At 46.1% G+C, this 25281-nt stretch overlaps 1 protein-coding gene across 2 annotated transcripts in view; it reads left to right on the top strand.

The window, feature by feature from the left end:
- WDR70 (WD repeat domain 70) overlaps positions 1–25281 on the top strand; it is a 153225-nt gene that overhangs the window by 15326 nt on the left and 112618 nt on the right. For both annotated transcript variants that reach the window (XM_072135264.1, XM_072135257.1), the window contains exons 6-9: positions 723–782; positions 5198–5331; positions 9731–9884; positions 13385–13461. In XM_072135264.1, coding sequence (XP_071991365.1) covers positions 723–782; positions 5198–5331; positions 9731–9884; positions 13385–13461 — 425 coding nt within the window. The remainder of the gene's footprint in view (positions 1–722; positions 783–5197; positions 5332–9730; positions 9885–13384; positions 13462–25281) is intronic.

Genomic DNA, 25281 nt, shown 5'->3' on the forward strand with positions numbered 1-25281 from the left:
ACATATAGATTATACAGCCACCACTAGGGGGGAGCTCACTACATACAGATTATACAGCCACCACTAGGGGGAGCTCACTACATACAGATTATACCGCCACCACTAGGGGGAGCTCACTACATACAGATTATACAGCCACCACTAGGGGGAGCTCACTACATACAGATTATACAGCCACCACTAGGGGGAGCTCACTACATACAGATTATACAGCCACCACTAGGGGGAGCTCACTACATACAGATTATACAGCCACCACTAGGGGGAGCTCACTACATACAGATTATACACCACCACTAGGAGGAGATCACTACATACAGATTATACAGCCACCACTAGGGGGAGCTCACTACATACAGATTATGCAGCCACCACTTGGGGGAGCTCACTGCATACAGATTATACAGCCACCACTAGGGGGAGCTCCTCACATACGGATTATACACCACCACTAGGAGGAGCTCACTACATACAGATTATACAGCCACCGCTAGGGGGAGCTCACTACATACAGATTATACAGCCACCACTAGGGGGAGCACACTACATACAGATTATACAGCCACCACTAGGGGGAGCTCACTACATACACATTATACACCACCACTAGAGGTGCTCACCATTATATGCAGTGTATACGTGTTTGGCTGCTGTATATAGTATTGTATGTTATATATGTGTGTATGTATGTACTGACCTTACATTCGTGTTTTCTATACCAGAACCCCATTAAAAGGATCCCGGACTCGCATGAAATAACGCTTCAGCACGGTACAAAGACGGTAAGTGACTCCGCCACGCCTACGTAATTTGTTTCCACAAAGATGGCGTTTGCCGGGAATGTAACATTCCTACATATTTGTTGCCACTCCATTGACACAATGCGTCTGCAGCCTCCACCTCTGTCCTCCCCGGAGACTCGTAGCCTAAACATTTTGGGATATTTTTACATATGAACTTTTCCTTCTTCTAAGATCGATCGCCCGTCATTGTGTACGAGCTCCCGGACACATCACCGTATAGAATATCATCAGACATTGGAGATGTACAATTCCTCTGTACGTTTTCTGTATCAGTCCCTCGCGGTTTTCCATAAAGCATCAGCAGATCACCTGACGGAGCGCAGGGTGCTGGTGTCAGGAGGACCGGAGCGGCTTTTATCAGGGATGTGGAGTCAGTAAGCCAAACTTCCGAGTCTTATTCACATGGCCGTCTGTGGGGACCTACACGCGGTCTCAAGTTTGCAGCCGCATGTACGTCCCCATAGATGGCAATAGAGGCACGGCGGCAATACATGTGTGGCACCGATCCGGGCCGCACACCGCAAAACGATAGAGCCTGCTCTATCTCTCTATGAGTGTGCGGCTGTGCGCCGCTGTTTCCTATGGAGGGAAGAGGGGCCACCTCCTCCTCCTCCTCTCCAGCTCACGGCGTGTGAATTCACCCTAAGGTTGCAGTCACACGACCGTTGGGGGACGTATATACAGCAATGGGCGCACGGAGCAGTACGGTGCTGCACATGCTCTGTACCCCGGGAAAAGATGGGACGTGTCCTATCTTTCCCTGTAATACGGCGCCGTGCATCATGTATCTCTATAGAGAGAGCGGGGCTAACGGCGCTCACCCCCCTCTCCCGGGCACACATTCATGTGAATTTAGCCTAGGGCTCGGTTCACACCACGTTAATTGCCATACCTTGTAAGGACGCGTCTGGAGGATTCAGATTTGTCCTTGCAACGTGTGGCACAGACGTGTATGCCTATATAGCTATACCTGGGGACCCCCCTGCACCTGAATTCTCCAATTAAGATTTGGAGGTGGGGGTTTTTCCCCCATTGATGTAACTGTTTTGAAGGACAGTGACATTACCGGGTTCCCCCTCCTGCTGAGTGATGTATGTGCTCGGCGGGGGACAGATGCAATACGTTGCATCCGCTCCCCATTGCCTCCGCTGATCATGTATTTTTGCAGTACAGGAGGTATAGTGGCCAGACGGAGGTAACGGAGGTAACAACTGTGCCCTGTCACTATTTTTCAATGTCTACTCTAAGCGTATACATAAAACTTGGTGTGAACCCAGCCTCAATCTTACTCCAACGCCACCAAAATGGTCCCCAACTTCTTCCGGGTGCATGTAAGTGCTTGGGCTTGCGACACAATTTGAAAGTTAAATCCCGCGCTCAGTCCAAATCCGTCGGATTGTCCGACGGCCCGGACCCCGATTTCTGTCGCATGGAAGCAGCAGAGCTCTGCGATCTAATCATAATGCCCGAAAACAGCAAACAAACTGACAAAAGTGCCATCCGCAACCCTTAGTAAATAAGCCCCACTGTGTTCCTGAGATTACATGAAGGGGGAGACTGAGACATGAGGCTGCACAGTGTAACAGCTTGTGAAGCCAGAGCACAGGGGGCTCCAATAACATGCCCAGAGCCCTTCAGGCTCATTAGCATAATTTTAAACCATGAATAGAACATCCATTTTTATAATTTATTATATATTTTTAGGAATCAGCATTCCATTTTATCACAATTTCGTCTCCACAACTCCCTGGTGTTTAGTGTCCCGGAGAAAGCAGCGGCTGGACACTGGGCAGAGAGCGTATGGGAGCTGTTACTACAGCGCTGGCTCCTGCTATCTATCTATCTCATATCTATCTATCTATCTATCTATCTATCTATCTATCTATCTATCTCATATCTATCTATCTATCTATCTATCTATATCTCATATCTATCTATCTATCTCATATCTATCTATCTATCTCATATCTATCTATCCAATCTATCTATATCTTTATGTAGCGCCATCATATTCTCCAGCAATGTAAGAGATGCATACAAATTTACACAATGCTGAGTAATAACATAATGGTATAAAACAGTAAGAATGAGGGCTCTGCTCATAAGAGCTTACAGTCTATCAGCTTTTCTTCCTTCCTTCCTTCATTCCTCTTTTTCTTTTTCATTCTCCCTTTTCTCTTCATTCCTTCTTTTTATTTATTTATTTTTTTCTCCTTATCTTCCTTTTTTTTCTTTTCTCCTCTTTTCTTCTTTCCTTTCTTTTCTTTCTTTCCCTCTTTCTCCATCCCTTTGAAATTGATCCTGATCTTTCTGGAGATAAGGGGTTAGATTGTGAGCTCTAGGGTCAGGCTCCAGTGTGTAAGACATCTGAGGACATGTCGTGTAGAGGATGGGGTCTTGTGTTATGTCAGGGTGGGCTTGTTCTGGTGATGTATACCTGCTCCCGGTCAATGATGGGTGCCATCTGTATTATCCCAGTGAAATCGCCCTTCACCAGAACACAAAAGACTCAGATTTGAGATTTCAATTGCCCTTGGATCCCGGCACTTAGAGACTCAATGAAGCAAGACGAAAGGTCAAGAAAGTTCTGCCGTCTCAAGCAGAGAGTCTCCACATGAGCTCCTAAATTTTCTTCCTGAAAACTTTGACCTTTCGGAGGAGACCGTTAATGTGTCCGGCATCATAAAGTCCGGGATCAGTGATTGATGTGCGGCAGATAAAGGGGGACACATAAGGCTCCTTTCATGGGCTGGAGGGGGGCAGAGATGATCCATGTTCCCCTGTGTACCACCAGGGGTGTCACCTCTTAACTCTTCAGTGGAGAGTTGGATTTTGTTAAAGAGGCCAAGTTAATAATTGATTTACTAAGTGTGACCCTAAATGTGACCCACAAGGCTCCTTTATTCTTTGGGATGTATGGGATAAGAGGTAATGCATCCAGAAATGGGCAGAGGGTCTATAGGGACTTTTAGATCCAGGCACCGGGACTGTGGTATCTTCTTGTATTTGTTATCTATGGCCTCCTTCCTTCTAAAATCAACATTTAGCGTAATGCTAATATGCCAGAAGGGCTTCACAGGCTGTTACACTGTGCAGGGACACGCATAAGATTACCGCAGTCACGGTGCCTGGATCAATGAGTTTAAAAGGGAGCAGGACTTGTAGGGTCACTCCTGTAGTCATGCTACACTGGAATCCTATAATGGGCACTCCACCGGTCCATCAATGAGGACTGACTGTATTTTATCATAGACTGACTAAGGTGAGTAGAGATCCCTAGTCCTGTCATTTTGCTGCTGTCCCCTCCCTTGACTTTTCTTATGTATAGATTGCTATACACGTTCTCCATTCTTTAGTGTCAGGTCGTATGCCGGGGCCCCTTGACACTGCAGGCCCCATAACAGCTGCTATGGCTGCTACCACTGTAGCACTGTTGCACTGTTGCACTGACTATAGTATTGCTATAGAGCAGACTATGTAATGGTAATTTTACTATTCTAGCTATTTATTGGGTTGGGATGTGTATAGAGGGTCTGGAGTGAGCGGACCACCCAGGCGCTGTGTGGATAAGTGAGCTGGATGGCGTACTTGTAATGTTTAGCTTCATCTCAGCTATGGAGGAGAGCAGGCGGCTCAGAAGATAATATCACCCACAGCAGCGCTACGTCTACCCTCCATTACCACCTCTTATGTTACAGATGGATCATTCCTTGCTTTATAAATGCAGTGGTTGGGTCTATCACTCCCCCCATGAATGACATGTAAAAGGATGTTATACAAATAATTCGGGGTCCTTACGTACATTACATTCTCTGTTATAAGACGTGTAGTAATAGGGAGGTCACAAATCTATTTACATCATAAGGTGGTTTCAAAGCTTAAAGGACATCTACCACCAGGATGAAGGACTGTATGCAAATGAGCCTGAGGGGCTACATGCTCCATTACCACCTATGGAGCCTGGAGCCCCTCAGGCTCATTTGCATTCAGTGATGAAAAAATAGCAAATAATGTATAAAACCGGTAATCTTTCAGGAAAGGTGATTAAGTCTAGTGAAACTTTGGCCCCGGTCCACATAAAGAGCATAGTCATAGTCAATAATACAGGGGACAGTGCTATAGGTAGTAAGCAGTCGGCCTAGAAAATTGCAGTTGAGACCTATGTGCCCGTCACTATGGGAGCACTCCTTCTCCCTGTGACACAAGTTATGGCTCCCATCCTGCTTGCTTGTAGATGAAAATCCCTTGTATTTATTCTCTTTGTAGCGCCACCAGTGGCCATCAGGGTCTATACAGGATTTTGTCACTGTCTTGGAAGCTGGATCTGGGGTCCATAGGTCACGGTTTGTCTCATAGTGATGCTAAAAGTGGGTGTCTGGTTTATACTCTTCCAGGTGTCCGCTCTTGGGTTGGACCCTTCAGGCGCACGGCTTGTCACTGGCGGCTACGACTATGACGTCCGGTTTTGGGATTTTGCAGGAATGGACGCCTCCCTCCAGGCCTTCAGGTCTCATCAACCATGTGAATGGTAAGTGGCTCGCGATGAGACGTCCTATTTACCAAATTTAGTTAATGGTATATGGAGAAGCCATAATGGTGATGTCCATGATGTCTCTCATGGTGGACATAGGTGACCATTGGACTTCAGATCACTGGTTTCTAGAGTGAGGTGGAGCCTCCATGACAGCGTCTAGTTCATAGCAGAGTATGATGCCTAATACAAGGGCTGGGACCTCTGTGGTCCACAACTATGTATGCCAGTTATGGATCCTCTGGAGAGCGGACCGCTACATGGAGGTAAGGACCAACCATGCTGGGACCTCATAATGGTGATATTGGTTGACTCTATGGTGGGTACTCTTCTCTCTATTAGGAACATGTCCTTTGACCTCATAAAAACATCAGTAATTGACTCTCTGGTAGAGACACTATCATCTACTATTATGATATCAATGGCGTTTGTTTCCATTTGGTTTGGACGCTGTTGTCTAGTGTTGAAGTATCTCTGGGACTTTTTCTCCAGGGGCCCCGTATAATAACATGAATTGACTAGTAGTTTTTCACTGTCACTGATAATTATTTTGGACTATTGGGAGCAAATAACAATGTCATTGGTTTCCTCTATGGTGGATAGGGCTCTTGACTATCATGGAGGATCTTCTGACGCCTTGATGTGTGATGCCAGGAAGAGTGATGATTTATTGTGATTTGTGGAGGACCTCATGTAAGAAGCAGATGCTGAATACATACTTATCCTGTTATTAATTAGAGACCTCCTAGTCTTTATTACAAGATTAATGGCCGCCAAAAAATAACCACCAAATTCTGTGCCCCACTGTGTAGGAATGTGGTGCGGGATGAGTCGCTGTAAAAATATTACAGAGATACAGACTCGGATCCATCACATTATAAACTAGGAATAATAAACTACACGTTGTACAGGGATTCCTTAAAGGGCTGAGTTTTGGTGGGATGGGGGGGGGGGGTTGGATAGACGAAAACTCTACTTACCCCTCTATAGGGTGTCCATAGCAGCAACCACCGCTCCATGCCGCCATCACTCCTGACAGGCCGTGGTGGTGGTGATGATGGGGCAAGTATAGAATATTTTGTTACCCCATACACTGCCCCTTTAGAAGTTGTCTGCAAAAGAAGACGCGGAGATCCTTAAAGGGGAAGCGAATTCCATTCTCAGATAGGCTGCGTTTTCCTTTGACGTGTATCGGTGACCCTTGAGTCTCCATTACCATGTCACCATTTTCTTGCACCTACATTTGGTAGATCCTAACAATCACATACATGGAACACCCACCCCTTCTGGTGACTCTTTGATCTGATATATTTTTCCAATAGGTCAACTTCAAGAATTGAGTTGTTCATTTACTCATAATATATCCCAGCCACAGGAGGCCCCGTCATCACCAGGTTATCTCTCCACCTGTGTAATGCTGGCGGCATGGCTATTGAGCTACCTCACTCCCTTGCCTGTATGTTTCCATGTCCCTCCAGGGCCATAGGGTGTCCATATAGTCTTCCCTGGCCAATCCCTGCAAACCCCCTTGTGATAAAAGGCATCATCTCCCATGGCATGGTGCCTGAGCATAAAGGTTCCTAACCTCGGCTTGTTCAATGTATCTCATTCCTTGTCTGTGTTCACCCGTCTAATCCTTACTACAGACCCATGTTGTCTACCTTAAACTTTAAACCGTCTGCCACGACCACACCTTGCTATGTTCCTGGGGCTTAGGACTACTTTCAGTTGTCGCTGACTACATCGGGACTATACGAAGAGGTAGTGACCTGCTAGTCTAATCGTAGTCCAGATCCCTGGGTTAAAGAGTTCAAATTGATGTGTTCATTTTTGGTGTAGCCCAAAATAAAACCGGTTGGGTGACCTACTGCCCGTTATATCCTGTGAGTGGATTTACTGTAATAGTGGTATATTGACCTATGTTGGTAATGGGAAATTTGCAAATAGTTTTGGGATAAGGAAAGCCACACCTCTTCTGCTACCTTGTAAGGCAGCCCCCTTACCATCAAGCATGACTTTCAGGAAGCCTAATGACATGATACGGGATAAAAGCCAAAACAGTTTATCTAATTCCAGAAGGAACAGATTCCCAACTGTACAGGGCTGTTTCGACCTCGTTACATCTCTTGGCTGAGTGAGAGGATTTTGACTAGGGTCAGGGAGTAAAATTTTTCTTTATTGAGACTTTGCCAATTAAGGCTGCCTTGCAGATGTGTGGGTACTTGTAGCCATTGATGCTCTACTACAGAATTCTGGGAAATATGCAAATAGGTTTCCCTAGATGGGTGATGTATACAACGATGCACGGCCTGAAGTTGTTATTACACACAGTGTATAACATCAATTGCATAATGGGTTGTTATTCCAAGCACTCGTTCGGCAGTACGTTAATGGACACGAGATAGATTTTGGAGACGTACTTGTCCTAACATGCCGAGCCTCGAAAGAAAAACATCAACACAGCAGCGTGTGATAGAGTGGCGTACCGCGGGCGTATCAGCGCCAGCCTCCTCACTTACCGGAATAGCAGAGCCCGGGATGCTGCCATGATATTCGAAGAATTCATTTTCAAGAACATTTTGTTTGCTTAACTTAGCGCATACCATCCCCGCTCCTCCGCCGCCGCGACCAATGGCGGCTTACAATTCGCTATTCTTGTTTAGTTGTAATATATTAACATTGCCCTGTTACAGGGTAAGATACTGGCGCGGTGCCCTGGCCTGCCAGCTCCTGAAACACACTCACCCCCACCACCCCTTACCTCTGGTATTAGTTGTGAAACTTATTAAAGGGGTCGTCCAGAATCGTACAGGCTACTAAGGAAGCGTCTCGCCACCTGCTCATGGGCGTGTTGTTACAACTGCATATTATTCACCTCATTGGAGAAGAGTTGCAAATCCCATGGATAGATGTGTTTTTATTGTGGGGGGGCAGCGCAGAAATATTTTTCTAAAATGGAAAACTAATATTTTGTAAATTTCAACATCACTGTGGCTGCGGTAAGTTGCTACATCAAGAGCAGCTATCCAGCTCTTCTAGTCATCTGGGAGGCAGATATTCCTCCATATACACCCCCCTTCCCTTCCTATTCTGCTATGATAAAGTTCTGTGAGCTTTAATAGTAGGGAAACGCTACTAACACTGAGAAATGTCTGCTCAGGTGATCAGCCATGTCCCCTCCGCCTCACTGTCCTAAGTCTGCCTGTAAGATAACTGCATGGAGGCTTCTTTCCCCCGCAGCACTTTCTGCAGCAGAAGCCTTCCCCCTTACAGCACTGGCTGCAGCAGAGCCTCCCCCTCTCCCCGCAGCACTGGCTGCAGCAGGAACCTCCCCCTTACAGCACTGGCTGCAGCAGTAGCCTTCCCCCTCCCCCTTACAGCACTGGCTGCAGCAGGAGCCTCCCCCTCCCCCTTACAGCACTGGCTGCAGCAGGAGCCTTCCCCCTCCCCCTTACAGCATTGGCTGCACCAGGAGCCTTCCCCTCCCTCTTACAGCACTGGCTGTGGCAGGAGCCTTCCCCCTCCCCCTTCCAGTACTGGCTGCAGCAGTAGCCTTCCCCCTCCCCCTTACAGCACTGGCTGCAGCAGGAGCCTCCCCCTCCCCCTTACAGCACTGGCTGCAGCAGGAGCCTTCCCCCTCCCCCTTACAGCATTGGCTGCACCAGGAGCCTTCCCCTCCCTCTTACAGCACTGGCTGTGGCAGGAGCCTTCCCCCTCCCCCTTCCAGTACTGGCTGCAGCAGTAGCCTTCCCCCTCCCCCTTACAGCACTGGCTGCAGCAGGAGCCTCCCCCTCCCCCTTACAGCACTGGCTGCAGCAGGAGCCTTCCCCCTCCACCTTACAGCATTGGCTGCACCAGGAGCCTTCCCCTCCCTCTTACAGCACTGGCTGTGGCAGGAGCCTTCCCCCTCCCCCTTCGAGTACTGGCTGCAGCAGGAGCCCTCCCTCCCCCTTACAGCACTGGCTGCAGCAGAAGCCTTCTCCCTCCCCCTTACAGCACTGGCTGCAGCAGGAGCCTTCCCCCTCCCTCTTACAGCACTGGCTGCAGCAGGAGCCTTTCCCCCTCCCTCTTACAGCACTGGCTGCAGCAGGAGCCTTTCCCCCTCCCTCTTACAGCACTGGCTGCAGCAGGAGCCTTTCCCCCTCCCTCTTACAGCACTGGCTGCAGCAGGAGCCTTTCCCCCTCCCCCTTACAGCACTGGCTGCAGCAGGAGCCTTCCCTCTTACAGCACTGGCTGCAGCAGGAGCCTTCCCTCTTACAGCACTGGCTGCAGCAGGAGCTTCCCCTCGTATGACTTGGCTGGATCACAGCTATACTAGAGTTGTAACATTAGTTTATGGCATGGCTCTTTTTTTTCTGCATATTTCTTAATGATTCTTGTCTTTATCTCGCACAGCCATCAGATCAAGTCTCTCCAGTACAGCATCACCGGGGATGTCATCCTAGTCGTAGCCGGGAACTCACAGGCCAAGGTGCTGGACCGAGACGGCTTCCCTGTGATGGAGTGTGTGAAGGGCGACCAGTACATTGTGGATATGGCAAATACCAAGGTACTTCAAGGTTGTATGTATCTAGTCTTTGTTGTCTGATCATGTGTTATAATAATGCATGTACACAACGCACAACTCTTTATATCAGATTTACTGACACAGATAACCATATCATCAGCATTGACATAGAGCTAGATCATAAAATTCTGTTTTCCTGCCAGCCACCACCAGGGGGAGCTGAGCAGATTCCTACAGTCTATATATACAATGGACTACATGGTAAGTCAGTATGCAATAAGCTCTGCAGCTCCCCCTAGTGGTGTCTGCAAGTAGCTAGAATGTTAATATTTTGAAAAAGAATATTTCTTATAAATTGCTGATAAGCCATCGTTTTATGATTAGGGAAATCTGACCCCTGGGACAACAATTATCCTAAAAAGGGGCTGTTGTGCTAGGTTTTTCCATCTATGTAGAGCAATGTAGATTTCCCATCTAGGTGACTGGGAACGAGGGAAGGGTACTAAAGCTGGTACTGTGGCCCCCTGGTGAGGGCCCCCATGTATGAAGCTTTATCTATCAAGATGTTAAGGCATGTGCCAGCCACAGATTGTATAGAAAAGCCTGTCACCCTCTTTGGGTGCCCACCCAGTTAGCTGGGGTGTAGGGTCCCAGTTTCCCGAAATGTAATTCCTATTAGTCACTCTGCTTAGGAGGGGAGTCCTGGACTCTCTATGACACACATGTGGTCCATGTGCCGCATCACTACAGTAGGTGTCCCCAGTAGTCTGTAGAACTACTACCCCCTTCATGTACAGGTTGTATACCCATGAGGAAAGCATATGTGTATGAGCAGATAAGTGACGTCCTTGACCTCTAATGGTCTGCACCCAGCACCCATAGTGATGAAGCAGAGGGTGCAGGTGTGCTGAGAGCTGCCTGGATCCCCGTCCGCACGGCTGCGCTTGGGTGAGCAAGAAGAGGAAGTTTTCTTAGTGTTCGAACAAGTTGAAGTATTTCGAGGCCAATGGAAAAACATTAGGATTGTTTTGTCTGCTGCAGCCCGAGAGCTTCCATCACCAAATCCTAGCGGGAAAAGAAGAAGTGCAATGGAAATAATAAGTAAGGAAAGGGAAAAGTGCCAAGACCCCCGTACGGAGCATCCGCGTGATAGACTGTGGAGCGCGGTGCGAGGAGGAGGAATGCGGCTCCTCCAATCATTTATCTCCAGGGAAGTGAATGCCGCTCCGTAATCCTATGGCACTAGTAACATTCTATACATTGGGTATTGTTTAACCCTTTCCTACCCAACCCCTTAATTGAATGATCTAATAGCATGCACTATCGGTGACCCAGGTTACCGACTTTGAAAAATATTCAACTTGTACTGAAAATATAAATATAAAACCCCAACAAAATTACTGGAATCCATAGAAGATGTCAGATCAGCAGGTGAGACTACTGACTCCTCCACCAGCTCTCTACTGTATACCAAGCGCCATGTATTGTATGGTCACACAGGTGCACGGCTCGTTATGTCCTTGGTCATGTGATGTCACACAGGTGCACGGCTTGCTATATTACTGGTCATGTGATGACACACAGGTGCACGGCTCTTTATATCCCTGGTCATGTGATGTCACACAGGTGCACAGCTCGTTATATCCCTGGTCATGTGATGTCACACAGGTGCACAGCTCGTTATATCCCTGGTCATGTGATGTCACACAGGTGCACAGCTCGTTATATCCCTGGTCATGTGATGTCACACAGGTGCACAGCTCGTTATATCCCTGGTCATGTGATGTCACACAGGTGCACGGCTCTTTATATCCCTGGTCATGTGATGTCACACAGGTGCACAGCTCGTTATATCCCTGGTCATGTGACGTCATACAGGTGCACGGCTAGTTATATCCCTGGTCATGTGATGTCACACAGGTGCACGGCTTGTTATATCCCTGGTCATGTGATGTCACACAGGTGCTCTCCCCTGCCACCCCTCAAATGTTAAGGGCTAATTTGACATGGTCCGACACAGGACAATAATTGGGAAAAGACATTGGGGCAGATTTTCTTACCCGGTCCTGTCGCGATCCCGTGTTGCGTTGTCTGCCGGGATTCACTAAGATCATGCGCCCGAGTTCCTGCAGGTGTCGCTGCTGCGCCGAGGTCCGCCGGAGTTCACCTCCTTCTTCCTGGTGCATGTAAGTGGTTGATCTTGCGGCACAATTCGCTTTTTTAAATTCCAAGTTTTTTCCGATTGTCGATTTCTGTTGCGTGCAAGCCGGCTCCGATGCACCACAATCAGATCGCGTTTGCCAAAAACCTGGGGCAATTCAGGGCAAATTGGAAATATTCTGGAAACCCGACGAAAGTGCGCGTTCGGACCCTTAGTAAATGAGCCCCAATGTTATGAAAGTTTATCCCTAGTTCATGCCTCTGTGATTTTGGGTATCCTATAAAGATGCAGTCACCTGAAAAAAAAATTTTCCGTTAAGTACTGGCACAATTTTATGGGAACGTTATTATTCGAGTTACATCAAGTTGTTTTCTATGGATATGGATTGGGGTTATATAGCAGAATGCTGTAGTTCTGCAGCAGATGTACAAGCCTTGTACTAGGCAGCCCCATCAAAGTCAATGGAGGGGCTGTGCATGTGCCACCGCTCTTTCAGGGGTACAAGGGAGCCCCAGTATGACTAGGAAGGATACAAAGTAACGTGCTGTAACCAGACCGCCCCTTTAAGTTTCCTGATAATGTCCCGTGTAATCGGGCCTGGAGCCGCGCATTATCTTATTTTGTGTACACACCCAGCTCATTGTTTCCTTTCCTTTTTTGGATGAATAGTTTTGGCCTTTTGGTCCGTTTTGTGTGTTGTGTGCGAACTGAAGAATGGGAACTTTTTCCCAAATTACCTTCTTGGACCCACATCTGAGGGGGGGCGGGGGATTTATTGGATTAGATGGGAAAAGCAATAAAATCTTTGGATCTTTCACTGCATTTCACTTAATTTTTCTCTGCACGTAGTAAAGCGAGTCGATTCCTTGCCCATGACGTAAACCACCGACTCCGGGGTCACTTTTAGGCTACACACGTGTAGGTGAAGTCTCCTACATCATAATATTGTCTTCCCTAAGTAAAAGTGTGTCCTAAATGCAGAGAAATCTTCATTTTTATTTATATGCAAATTAGAATTTTGGTGCATCATGGGAGTGGCCACAATGTTGGTTGCCATCTCTCTAGCCCAGTTTCGCCACTCGGTGCCTAGAAATCGGCCATCTTGACAATGTCCGGGTACACCGAATCTCATGGCCACACCCACAGTGCACTGAAATGCTCATTTGCATATAGTCGTATATCTTTGTGATCCTCGTCCGTGACTGTATAACATGCATTATGTGCACAAGTGAAACCAGGAATGTTTCCCTGACAGCAAGCATAGATCTTGAAATTGGAGAGGAATTGTAATACAATGTATCGAATAAAACAAAATGTCTTTTAAACAACTTCTGTTCCTTTTGCTGAGAGTTTATGAGCATCTTCCTTATTCCCTTTCCAGGGTCATACGGCGATGCTTAACGGGGGGTGCTGGCACCCCAAAATAAAGGAGGAGTTTCTCACGTGCTCCAACGATGGGTAAGTGGACGTCTATCTGTGCGTGTGATATCAGTGGTGGTAGCTGAGCATCAAGGTCCTCAGACCACCTAATAGGCTCCTGGGGGGTGGGGGGTCTCCACATATGGGGCAGGTCAAGGTGGTCCAGTGAGTCAGCGAATAGACATGAAAGTCTTTTACTCCTACATTGCTGATTTTTAAAGGAAATCTTCCATCACAATCCATCCTGATAAACCAGGGACATTACTCATAGATCCAGGACTCGGGACTGTGGTATCTTCTTATATTTATTATCCATGGCCTCCTTCCTTCTAAAATCAACTTTTGATAATTATGCTAATAAGCCTGCAGAGCTTCTGGGGGGTGTTACCAGAGCCCCTCCGTGCTGCAGTTTTAGGGAGGAGCACTCCCCCTATTGTGTTCTTAAACTTTCTCTTCTGAGCAAAGGGGGAGACGGTCTAACAGCCTGTGAATCTGCAGCACTGGGGTTCTTTAGAAGCCCTTCAGGCTCATTTTCATAATTTTTTAAAGTTGATTTTCCAAGGTACAAGGCCATGGATAACAAATATAAGAAGATTACCACAGCCCGGGTAATGTCCCGGGTTTATCAGGATGGATTTTGTTGGGAGACTTTCTTCCATATCAGCAACTTGTAGGAGTAATAGTCTATTCAATCCTCCTGTATCCACTGACTCACTGGACCAATCACTGGATCACCTGACCTTTCCCATGTGTGGAGACCTCCTTTGATGGTAGATCTCCTTTAAGAGGGACATCCCCTTTAACTTTGTGAAATGATGCTGCTCAATTTGCAGGGCATGTGGCTGAGTTTCGATTCTGTAGGTCCAGATCTCTGACGACTCTTAGGCTACATTCACACGGCCGTATGGGGGACGTATATATGGCCGTTGTATGTACGCTGTATATAGGTCCTTCATAGACGTCAATGGGCAGACTGCGCCGTGCAGGAGCGGAATACGACGCCGTGCGCCATATATCGCTGTGCAAAGTGACATCATGTGACGCAAAGTGACATCATGTGACGCAAAGTGACCTCATGATCCTATTATTGGCTTCTATGTGACGTTTCTCTATTTTCATCCCCTTTTTAATAGGGTAAACGCATCCCTTGTACATGGCCGCTCTCTATGTATGATCCCCCGCAGCAGAGCGTCTCCTTTATTGTCTCTTTATTTGTCGGAAGTGACTCTTCTTCCAGGCCTCCCTAATTCTTCCCTAAATACCTTGGATGCTTGTAATCATCAGCTCATTAGCGGGAAGTGCTGCGGCTTTTACACCTCAGTGACTGGTCGGGGTAAGGTTCAGGGACCCTCTGAAGTGTCCTACATGGGGTCAGGACACGGCTGGCTCAGGTCGGTCTCGAGTCATTTCCCCCTTTCATTGAGGTCAGTAACCTGCCCGCGTGCCGTGACTTATGGCGGCCTCCTCCTCTCCGATCACTTGTCCGGGGGATTTCAGGTTTCAAAGGCTCAGTAATTGTTTTCCTTTATGGGATAATGGCTCCGGGTTGTAGGATTTTACTCTTTTCTTACATGGTTTAGTGGCAGGTTCCAGCGTGTGTGACTATTTACATAAGTGGAGGAATGTAAGTGGATTGTATAGCTGTAGCTATGGCAGATCCTAGTGATAGACCCCCTGAACCTGGGACCCCAAAGGGCTGCAAAACAGGACCCCCCACTGATCATGCGAAAGAGGGAGCAGACTCCAATACCCATGGCCCCTTCACTGCTGGACATGGCAAAGTCAAGATGGATTTATATTCTAGGATTGTCACTTCTCCTAGTGCAATCGGGGTGTGTCCTCACACTGCTGTGTTCTGTGCTCTCTGCAGCCAGTGTTAGTTATCAGACCAATGTGTATTATGTTGTTGTTAGCAGCAGGACTGTGCTATATGGATATATGGAAAGGATGTAGCTTCTCCAAGTGCACTGGGGGTGTATCCTCACACTGCTGTGCTCTGTACTCTCAGCAGCCTTTGTTTAGGTATTGTCCCTGGAGAGTTGTGTAATCATAGCTTGCTGTATATTGTTAATAGCGGCAGGACTGTGATTTATGGATTTATATTTTTAGGATTGTAGCTTCTTGTAGCTGCTGACAGTGTGTGATATTATCATGCCTTTTGTGTTTTATGTTGTTAGTAGTAGCAGGACAATGAACTATGGGTTTATTTTGCAGGATTGTAGCTTCTGGGGGTGTGTCCTCACACTGCTGTGCTCTGAGCAGCGATGGAGATATGTGTAATCGTACCTAGGAGTATTATGTTGTTAGTAACAGCAGGACTGTGATATATGGATTTATATTGCAGGATTTAGGCTTCTACAAGTGCACTGGGGGTGTGTCCTCACACTGTTTGCTCTGTGCTCTCAGTAGCAAATGTTAAAGGACGCCTGTCATCAGGTCTCTGTCACTTGTCTTGTCACTACTACCTGTTGGAGCAGCTCACAAGGATCCCATCCCAGCCTTTATCTAGTTATTTCATACATTATTCATTGTAAAATCATCTATTTTTTATCATGTAAATGAGGCTGGTCACATGGTCAGAGGCAGTGATGTCACCCCTGTTACCCCTCCCCTCTCCTCCCCCTGCTCAGGTCTGTGTGTAATGTATAGTAAAGCATGGCTAGTGTGTGTGCTGCATCTGCTGACATGCTGCATCCTCCTAATACACAGGTGAGAGACACAGACATCAGCTACACATGAATCTGACATGTTCTGCTGTAACATGGCTGCCTGGAGCTGCTGTATCTCTCCTATACACACACACATGCACACACAGGCTGCAGGGGGCGTGGCCACCAGCACCAGGAAGCACATCATTATACAGCCTCACATCATTATACAGGCTGTCAGTCATGCACTGGGGGTGTGGCTGTGCCTCCCACTCATGAATAAGCTGGACAGCTGAATATGCTAATGCTTCATTGGACATTTCACAGGTCATTTGCATACAGCTTTAGGACCTCATTGCTTAGATTTACAGGCATGTAGAGGGACAATGAAGGGATAGAGGCAATGCTCTCTAATGGCAGTTTATGAAAATATATTTAGTTTAGGGGGGTTATTTTGCATGACGGGTTCTCTTTAAGGTACTGTCCCTGGAGATATGTTTATTCATACTTATGAGTATTATGTTGTTAGTAGCAGCAGGACTGTGATATATGGATTTGTAATGCAGGAGTTTAGCTTCTACAAGTGCACTGGGGTGTTTCCTTACACAGCTGTGCTCTTAGCTTTCTGTATTGAACTGCTTCTACATCAGACAATCTCCAAATAGTTCTACAACTCTTCCCATGCCACTTTTGTACCTTTACAATATTATTATCATCCTGTAATCTATTGGAAAACCATGGCAATAAGTGTTCAGTTTTTCTTATGGCGCCACTGCAGGTGATGTGATGTGACACAGTGTAATACTTCATATCAGTGGGTTGTGTATGTAGTGCGGGACCAATCCTCCAGGGAGAGAGATGCTCAGTGAGGGTCCTTAACCGATGTACCCCTGCCCTTAGTGGTTAGCACTACAGCCTTGCAGCGCTGGGGACCTGGGTTCAAGTCCCAGGGTCAACATCTGCATAGAGTTTGTATGTTCCTCCGGGTCCTCCGGTTCCCCCCACACTCCGAAACATACTGGTAGGTTGATTAGATTGTGAGCCCCATTGGGGACAGGGACTGATGTGACAAGATCTGTGCAGCGCTGCGTAATCTGTGTGCGCTATATAAATAAAGGAATTATTATTATTATCTGAGCAGTCTACATATATACATATATATCTATATTACATCACACACATTGTATCCACCTTCATATGGCTATAACAGAAGTGACCTTTCCCTTTAACATCTGCCTCCCGCAGGGATAAGACTCTTTGTGCTTCACTGCAGGTTAGAAACCAATTATTTTTTAAATTTCTGATAAAAGTCAATATTGTATATTTTCCTGCATATTCCATATCTCTGTGTCCTGGCTATCATCATTCCTGGGGGTGGGGGGGCTAGCACCTTATGCACAGGACCCCTCCTCGTCTAATCACATATTTGGAGACATGAGAGTGGCTCCAGGCACAGGGGTCTCATCCTTTGTTTTCGGGTCATTGCCTTTATTAGGTCTGTTTAGTTGTGACCACTCATGTGATGTTTGACCTCCGACTATTAAAAAAAAATCCTTTCTGTATTTCAAGCTATTTGATCTAATTACCTGGAGGTTATGGTAGGTCCTGTCTTTAGGTCATCAGAGACCCCCCAACCCACCTATAGTGGGTATTCTTGTCAGTGATCATCAAGGTACAGGAATCCATGGGACGGGTCAGTCGTGTCACTCGGTGACTATTGCATCGCAGTGCAGTCTTGTGTTTAAAATATCTGAATACAGACGGTCCCCTACTTAAAAACACCTGCCTTACAGACGACCCCTAGTTACAAACGGACCTCTGGATGTTGGTAATTTACTGTACTGATACAATAAACAGCTGTAACAGGTATCACAGGTGTCAGCAATTGAGAGGCCAAAAAAAAAATTTGGCTGGAGTTACAAATATAAAATATACAGTTCCGACTTGCATACAAATTCAACTTAAGAACAAACCTACAGAACCTATCTTGTACCAAACCCGGGTACCACCTTTATCTGAAGCAAAATTCAGATGAAGTACCACTGAATAATGAGGACTCTCTCCCCTGCCCTCACTTATATGCATCTGCGGGGGGCATAACTATTCCAATTGAATGTACTGTATAGTGCTGGTCCTCACACAGCTGTGCTCTGAGCTCTCTGCAGCCAGTGTTATGTATTTCCTCCGGAGAGATGTGTAATCAGACCTTTGTGTATGTTGGCAGCAGCAGGACTGTGATATATGAAGTCATCACAGCTTTTTCAAGTGCACTGTGGGGGTGTCCTCACACTGCTGTGCTCTGTACTCTCTGTAGCCAGTGTTATTGTGCCTGGAGAGATGTATAATCAGACCTTTGTCTATGTTAGTAGCAGCAGGACTTTGAAATATAGGTTTATATTCCAGGATTGTAGCTTTTCCAAGTACTCTGCGGGTGTGTCCTCACACTGCTGTGCGCTGTACTCATACAGTGTTATGTATTGTCCCTGGAGAGATGTGGAATCAGACCTTTGTATGGTGTTGGCGGCAGCAGCAGCAGCACTGTGAGATATGGGTTTTCATTCCAGGATTGTAGCTTTTCCAAATGCACTGGAGAAGTGTCCTCACACTGCTCTGCTCTGTGCTCACTGGATACAGTGTCATGTCCCATAATCATACCATTTGTGTATGATTCTGTATAGCCTCCCAGTGTGCCTTTTATAGGGGCTTTACTATTTATTGCTATTGATTTGATTCCTAATAAGTGGGAATATAAAATCACCCCCAACCCTCCCCCCACTGATCAGCTGATGCTGAGGTTTCCTTAAAATGAAAAGTTTTATTGTTGTACCTTATTCACAATTTTGAGAATAGGATTTTGGCTTTACTAATGAATGGAATGACAGGTTGAGCGTTTGTCCTGCTTTACAGAATGTATGTGATACCCGGGGCTGGCACGGGCGACTTCCTGCTCTCACATAGACAGTGACTGGGGCAACATTATACATACTCAGTTTACTAGGGAAGGACCCCTGTATTTGGGTATCTGAGCAGGCAGACCCCGACAGATCAGATTGTTATCCCCTATGTTGCAGATACAACTGGGACAACCTCTTATAGGAAGGTAAGTTCCCACTCCTGTACTGGAGCCTCATTAGTAAGAAGACCTCTGAAAATAAAGAACATACACTTACAATGGATGACCTTGCTCTGTCTCCTAGTCTCCTTGTCGCTCCTGTTCTTCTGATCTGAAGTTCTGATGGACCTCACTGGACCTGCTTCAGCCAATGGATGACCTCCTCTGACCCCTGGGGACTTAATTTCCTATGTTGTCCCTCTGTCTCAGGAGGCCACTCATTGGCTTGAGCTAGTCCCGTAAACCCCTGGAACTACAGATCGCAAGTATGGGAGTGAAAGAAAACGAAGAGTGAGGTAGGTATGTGATTCCTGGAAAACCCCTTTAAAGAAAATCTACCATCAAAATCCATCATGATAATTCAGGGACATTACTCATAGATTCAGGCACCGTTACTATGGTAATCTTCTTACATTTGTTATCCATGACCTTCTTCCTTCTAAAATCAACTTGTAAAATTATACTATTGAGGCGGAGTGTTACCAGAACCCCATCATGCTGCAGATTCATAGGCTGTACACTGTGTAGATACACCTCCCGATCCCACTGTGTGGGATTACATAAGGGAGGGGGAAGTGCTGAGGCAGCATAGAGGGGTTCTGGTAACACCAGAGCCCTTCTGACTCATTAGCATAATTTTAACTGTGGATTTTAGAAGGAAGGAGGCCATGGATAACCAATATAAGAAGATACCACAGTCACGGTGCCTGGATCTATGAGTAATGTCCCTGGTTTATCAGGATGGATTTCTGGCGCTAGAGGAAGCCGAATTATCTGATAGGCGAGGGTCCCGAGTGTCGGACCCCCCACTAATCTGGTTTACACAACCTTTCCTATTGATGTGATGGGACAGAGTATAGATTGATCTGTAATCTACAAGTCTTCCCTCATTCTCTTCTTCTTGCTGCTATCTCCTCTGTGATCTTCAATTACATGGAGTGACCGCGCTCCTGCCCGTAATGTAACTGAGACGCAAATTACACAAGATACTTAAACTGCTACTTACTGTCTATCCATGCCATCCCGCTAATTAGCTGCGCCGGCTCGCCTTTCATCCTTGTCTATTGCCCGGCTCGCTTTCCTGGCCGTAGCATAATACCCCCTGCCATAAATAAGATCCTCTCGGAGGCAGTCATCCGCTCACGCCCTGATTTGGTATTCAACACCTCATTACATCTGGATCGTTACGGTAACATGCGTCCGACCACGAATGGGAGTCGCGCTTCGTGGAAGGAGCGCAGTCCCTGAAATTTAGGTTTTAGGGAACTCTTAGTTTTCTTTGCTCTCACTTTAGTATTGCAGGAGTATTGTTGTCCATGTCACTGCACCCTGCTAATCGATGAGGGTGCTGATCAACGCCCTCTGCTAACCGATGAGGGTGCTTATCATTGCACCCTGCTAATCGATGAGGGTGCTGATCATCACACCCTACTAATCAATGGGGGTGCTGATCATCGCCCTCTGCTAATCGATGGGGGTGCTGATCATCGCCCTCTGCTAATCGATGGGGGTGCTGATCATCGCCCTCTGCTAATCGATGAGGGAACTGATCATCGCCCTCTGCTAATCGATGAGGGGGCTTATCATTGCACCCATACTGACATCCTAGGTCTAGGAAAACCTATGGGGGCTCCCGATTTTTTTTTTTTTTTTTTTTTTTTTTTTTTCTCCATGGGGTCGTGCCGGAGGTGAATGGGACCTGCTTCAGCCAATTAGTGACCCCTGGACCATCAAACCTCTTTAATTTTGACTAAAGTTTTTATTAATTGCATGAGAAAAAGAATACAAAATGACTTACCCTTTCCAGGCCACCACATGACCATGGACAGATTTCTATCCACTGGAAGTAATTCATAAAAGCTTTCTATATAAAGAAAGCAAGCATAGATGTTGAAAAATGCATGGAATTGATACTGAAAGTATATTGGCAAATTTTACAACTATTCATTGCACAAAACATATCAATTATTTGCAGAAAGCGGACAACCCCTTTAAGCATGTGATGAGTCGCATGCTTGTGACATCACTCAAGGTCCTCTTTTCTTGCACTACTCTAATAACGCTCCTCCCAACAAGTCTCTTCTCCTATACGGTTTCCCATAGTTACCAGGTAGCCTTGAAAATGGAGAGCAGCCAGAGGGGGGTAAAGGAAAAAAACCTCTACTAGTTGCTAAACACCTGCAAATAGTTACTTAGAGTAAATTAGAGAATTGCTTATTTTTGCTCAGTGCAGAGGCAAAAGTTTTTATACTTTACAGTTGTGCTTTGAGGTAGTTTTATGGGTGACATATATACCTCCAGACTCCCCCCAAATACTCCGAGCATACATGTGTTCTTGATGGGAAGTGTAGAATTATTTGGTGACTGTCTGAAAACAATAAGAATATGCGACTTATTCTAGTATCAAGAACCGCTCTTCAGTTGTTGCAGAACTACAATTCCCAGCATGCCCTGGCTGATAGTGTCCTTGATATACAGATTTTAAAGTAGCTTGGGAGTGGCAGGACGGAAAAGATGCCAAGTCGTATTCCATTTTAGAGGGTGCAGTACCGGTTGTGATCCTATAGGGAGCGCTCTCTGATAACACAAGCCTGCCTCTCACATCGGGCCATTGATGGTATACACACACTGATACTTTTGTGAAATCCAGTATCGTATATCCCATATAATACTTAATAGTCACGGAGAGGCCTATTAGGCTTACAGCAAACAATAGGGAACTAAACTGTTACTTGCTGTCTGAACCTGCAGAGTCACTAATTAGGGATCCTATAACAATGTCCATTCAGGTCTCCATTTCCTGCGGCCATGCCTGAGCGAGCCGCTGTGTTTGTTTGGTGTGCATGGCAGCGGGGCTCAGCTATCAGCCCTAATTGATTAGAGTCCTGGGATAATAATCTGCTCTGTCTACATGGACACAAGTGTTCCCCCGGCTGGTTTTACATGGGGCTTCATCTGTAGTTGTGTATCTCTCAGGATCTTGTATGTCAGGGGTCTGATCCTTTAATCTTGTATTGGGGAGGTGCCACCTCCTACACCTACGTATATAATATTACCTGTGGTATGCTGGTGATGTAGAGCGGGGAGGTAGACAGGACTCTTGGGTGACTGTGATCCCACTCTTTTATTATGGGAACTCCATTCACAAGGATTTGGCAATCTAAATGCAGCATAGGCTTGCCCCCCCCCCCCCTTCCCTCCTCCCAATCACCCATGTGTCCTCCAGGTAATTTATTATTATAATCATTATATAATTATAAATATTATATATGTTAATTGTGTGGGTTTTAATACACTGGACTGTGAGTGGATTGGGGGAAGTAGGACTCACAGGCTTTCTGTTTGGGTGAGTGGGACAGAACAGGACTCACAGGTTTTCTCTATGAGTGGGTGGAGGAAGCAGGACTCACAGGCTTTCTCTATGAGTGGGTGGGACAGAGCATGACTCGCAGGCTTTCTCTATGAGTGAATTGGGGGAGCAGGACCCACAGGCTTTCTCTTTGAGTGGGTGGGACAGAGCAGGACTCACAGGCTTTCTCTATGAGTGGGTGGGACAGAGCATGACTCACAGGCTTTCTCTATGAGTGGGTGGGACAGAGCATGACTCACAGGCTTTCTCTCTGAGTGGGTGGGACAGAGCATGACTCACAGGCTTTCTCTCTGAGTGGGTGGGACAGAGCATGACTCACAGGCTTTCTCTATGAGTGGGTGGGACAGAGCAGGACTCACATGCTTTCTCTATGAGTGGGTGGGTCAGAGCATGACTCGCAGGCTTTCTCTATGAGTGGGTGGGACAGAGCAGGACTCGCAGGCTTTCTCTATGAGTTAATTGGGGGAGCAGGACCCACAGGCTTTCTCTATGAGTGAATTGGGGGAGCAGGACCCACAGGCTTTCTCTATGAGTGAATTGGGGGAGCAGGACCCACAGGCTTGCTTCTTGTCCTGTTTCTTCATTCCATTTATAGATGACCACTTGCACTACCCACCCACGCCCTCTCACCTGTGATCTTATTTAAGGAATAGCCCTTTAATTTTTCCACACAAATCTTGCAGCAGGGTCCAGTGACTTTGCCTTTAATAATGTCCTCATAGTCATCAATGGAGATAAGTTTAGGAATAGCCGCACATATCCTGAGCTGCCTGCTGTCTTTTCTCCCTGTAAACTTTTATAAACTCATATTTTTGCAGTTTTTAGACCCATCCATTGCCATGTTTATGGAAAGTTCTTGTACTCATCACCATTGGAGTATTTCGGATTTCCTGCCAAAATCATCTGTACTGATCATAGATAGTGAAACTCAAGTCACTGGGAGTGCCAGACCCCTCTGCTGTACTCTCCCCCCATTTTATGTCTATTTTTTTTTTTTACAGTGAAGTTCAGTTTTTGACCTTTTGTGTCCTCCGATATTCCCACTGCTCCCGAATATCCCTGAGGGGCAGCGATGACACCAGTCATATGAAAGAGCCTGGAGATTTTATTATAGCTAAAATTTCCATCAACTTTTTCCATAAAGATAATGTGGCATTGGGACATTTTTATATTTTAAATTTGGGTTTTTGGTATAAATAAATATATCTATATATTTTTGATACAATTCTGATTGTAAAATTCCTGTTATTACAATTCACACACTGACCATTAGAATACAATGTAGGCTGACATTTCCTGTCACTCACTTGTCAGCTTTGCTGTACAGACTTGGACAGACTCTTTTCTATGTCATTAGGTCTTATATTGATTCATTTATGAATTTATTATTGCAGTTCTCACACCGGCCAGTAGAACACAAAGTAGACTAATTTCATGTTTCGTGCTGCTCACTAGTCAGCTTTACCGTACAGACCGGTACAGTGTCACTTCATTGTAATTAGATCCTTTGTGAATTAATTTATGAATTTATTATTGCAGTTCTCACACTAGCCAGTAGAGCACACGGGCGACTGAAATTTTCTGCTACTCACTTTGCAGCTTTGCTGTACAGACTGAGACAGTCACATCATTATTATTGGACTCCCATGTGAATTAATGTAATAATTATTATGTGTTTATTATTGCGATACTCACATTAGCCAGTAGGAGGGCACATAGGGCTGAAATTTCCTGTTTTCTGCTGCTCACTTGTCAGCTTTACCATACAGTCTGGGACAGAGTCACTTCATTACAATTTGATCCGTGTAAATTTTATTTATGAATGTATTATTGCAATTCTCACACAGCAAACAGGTGGCTGATATTTCCAGTTACTCACATTTTACCTTTGCTGTACAGATTGGGACAGAGTCACTTCATTGGAAATTATTCACACAGGTTCTTATGGCAATCACTATAGCTGCCCTCGAGCCCAAACAGAACTCTTATTTACCTCCAATATGGCCTCGATGCGCTGATGATTTCAGCTGCTAAATTTTGTGATCGGGTGATATCATGTGAATTAAAAAAATATGAATTTAGCTATAAAGGGGCACACAGCTCAGTCACCCGCCCTCCTGTCTTTGCAGCAGTTCCATGTCTTTTTACTCTGCCCTATTCCTGCTGCCCTGAGAGTTTACAATTTATATGGAAAACCCCTTTAAAATGGGGGACAACACCTGAAGAGTCGTCATATTCCTCTATATATTTCTCGACTTGTTGTGTAAGGATTGTTACTTTGCCTCTGGGTAACGTTACTATTGAGTAACTCGCTATTACGCCACCATGAAGCCCTCGCTTCCCTGGCACCGTAGAGGTGAGACTCCCTTCCCACTCCTCTCTCTGTTCTTTCTTAATATCTCGATTTCTTAGGGCTAATCCTTGTTTTCTTGATCTCCTGACTTGTTCTTGTGAAGTAGATGAATTTCCAGTTTTATAGCCCCGATGATTTACTTCTCACCTCTGATGGGTTTCATTAAAACATCTGCCGAAAGTTGATTGTGATCCAAGGTGGCCATATCCATTTCATCCACTCTTCAAGCATCACCTTGCGTTCCCGCGCTGTTTCTTCAGGTGCTGCGGGGTGCGGTGTAAGGAGGCCTCACATTAATGGAGCTGGACACGGCGACTTCCACCTTGGCCAGCACTTATGGGAACACTATACATCATAAGTGCTTGTTCTAGTGACA

This window comes from Engystomops pustulosus, chromosome 1 (assembly GCF_040894005.1).
Source record: "Engystomops pustulosus chromosome 1, aEngPut4.maternal, whole genome shotgun sequence".
Lineage (NCBI taxonomy): Eukaryota > Metazoa > Chordata > Amphibia > Anura > Leptodactylidae > Engystomops > Engystomops pustulosus.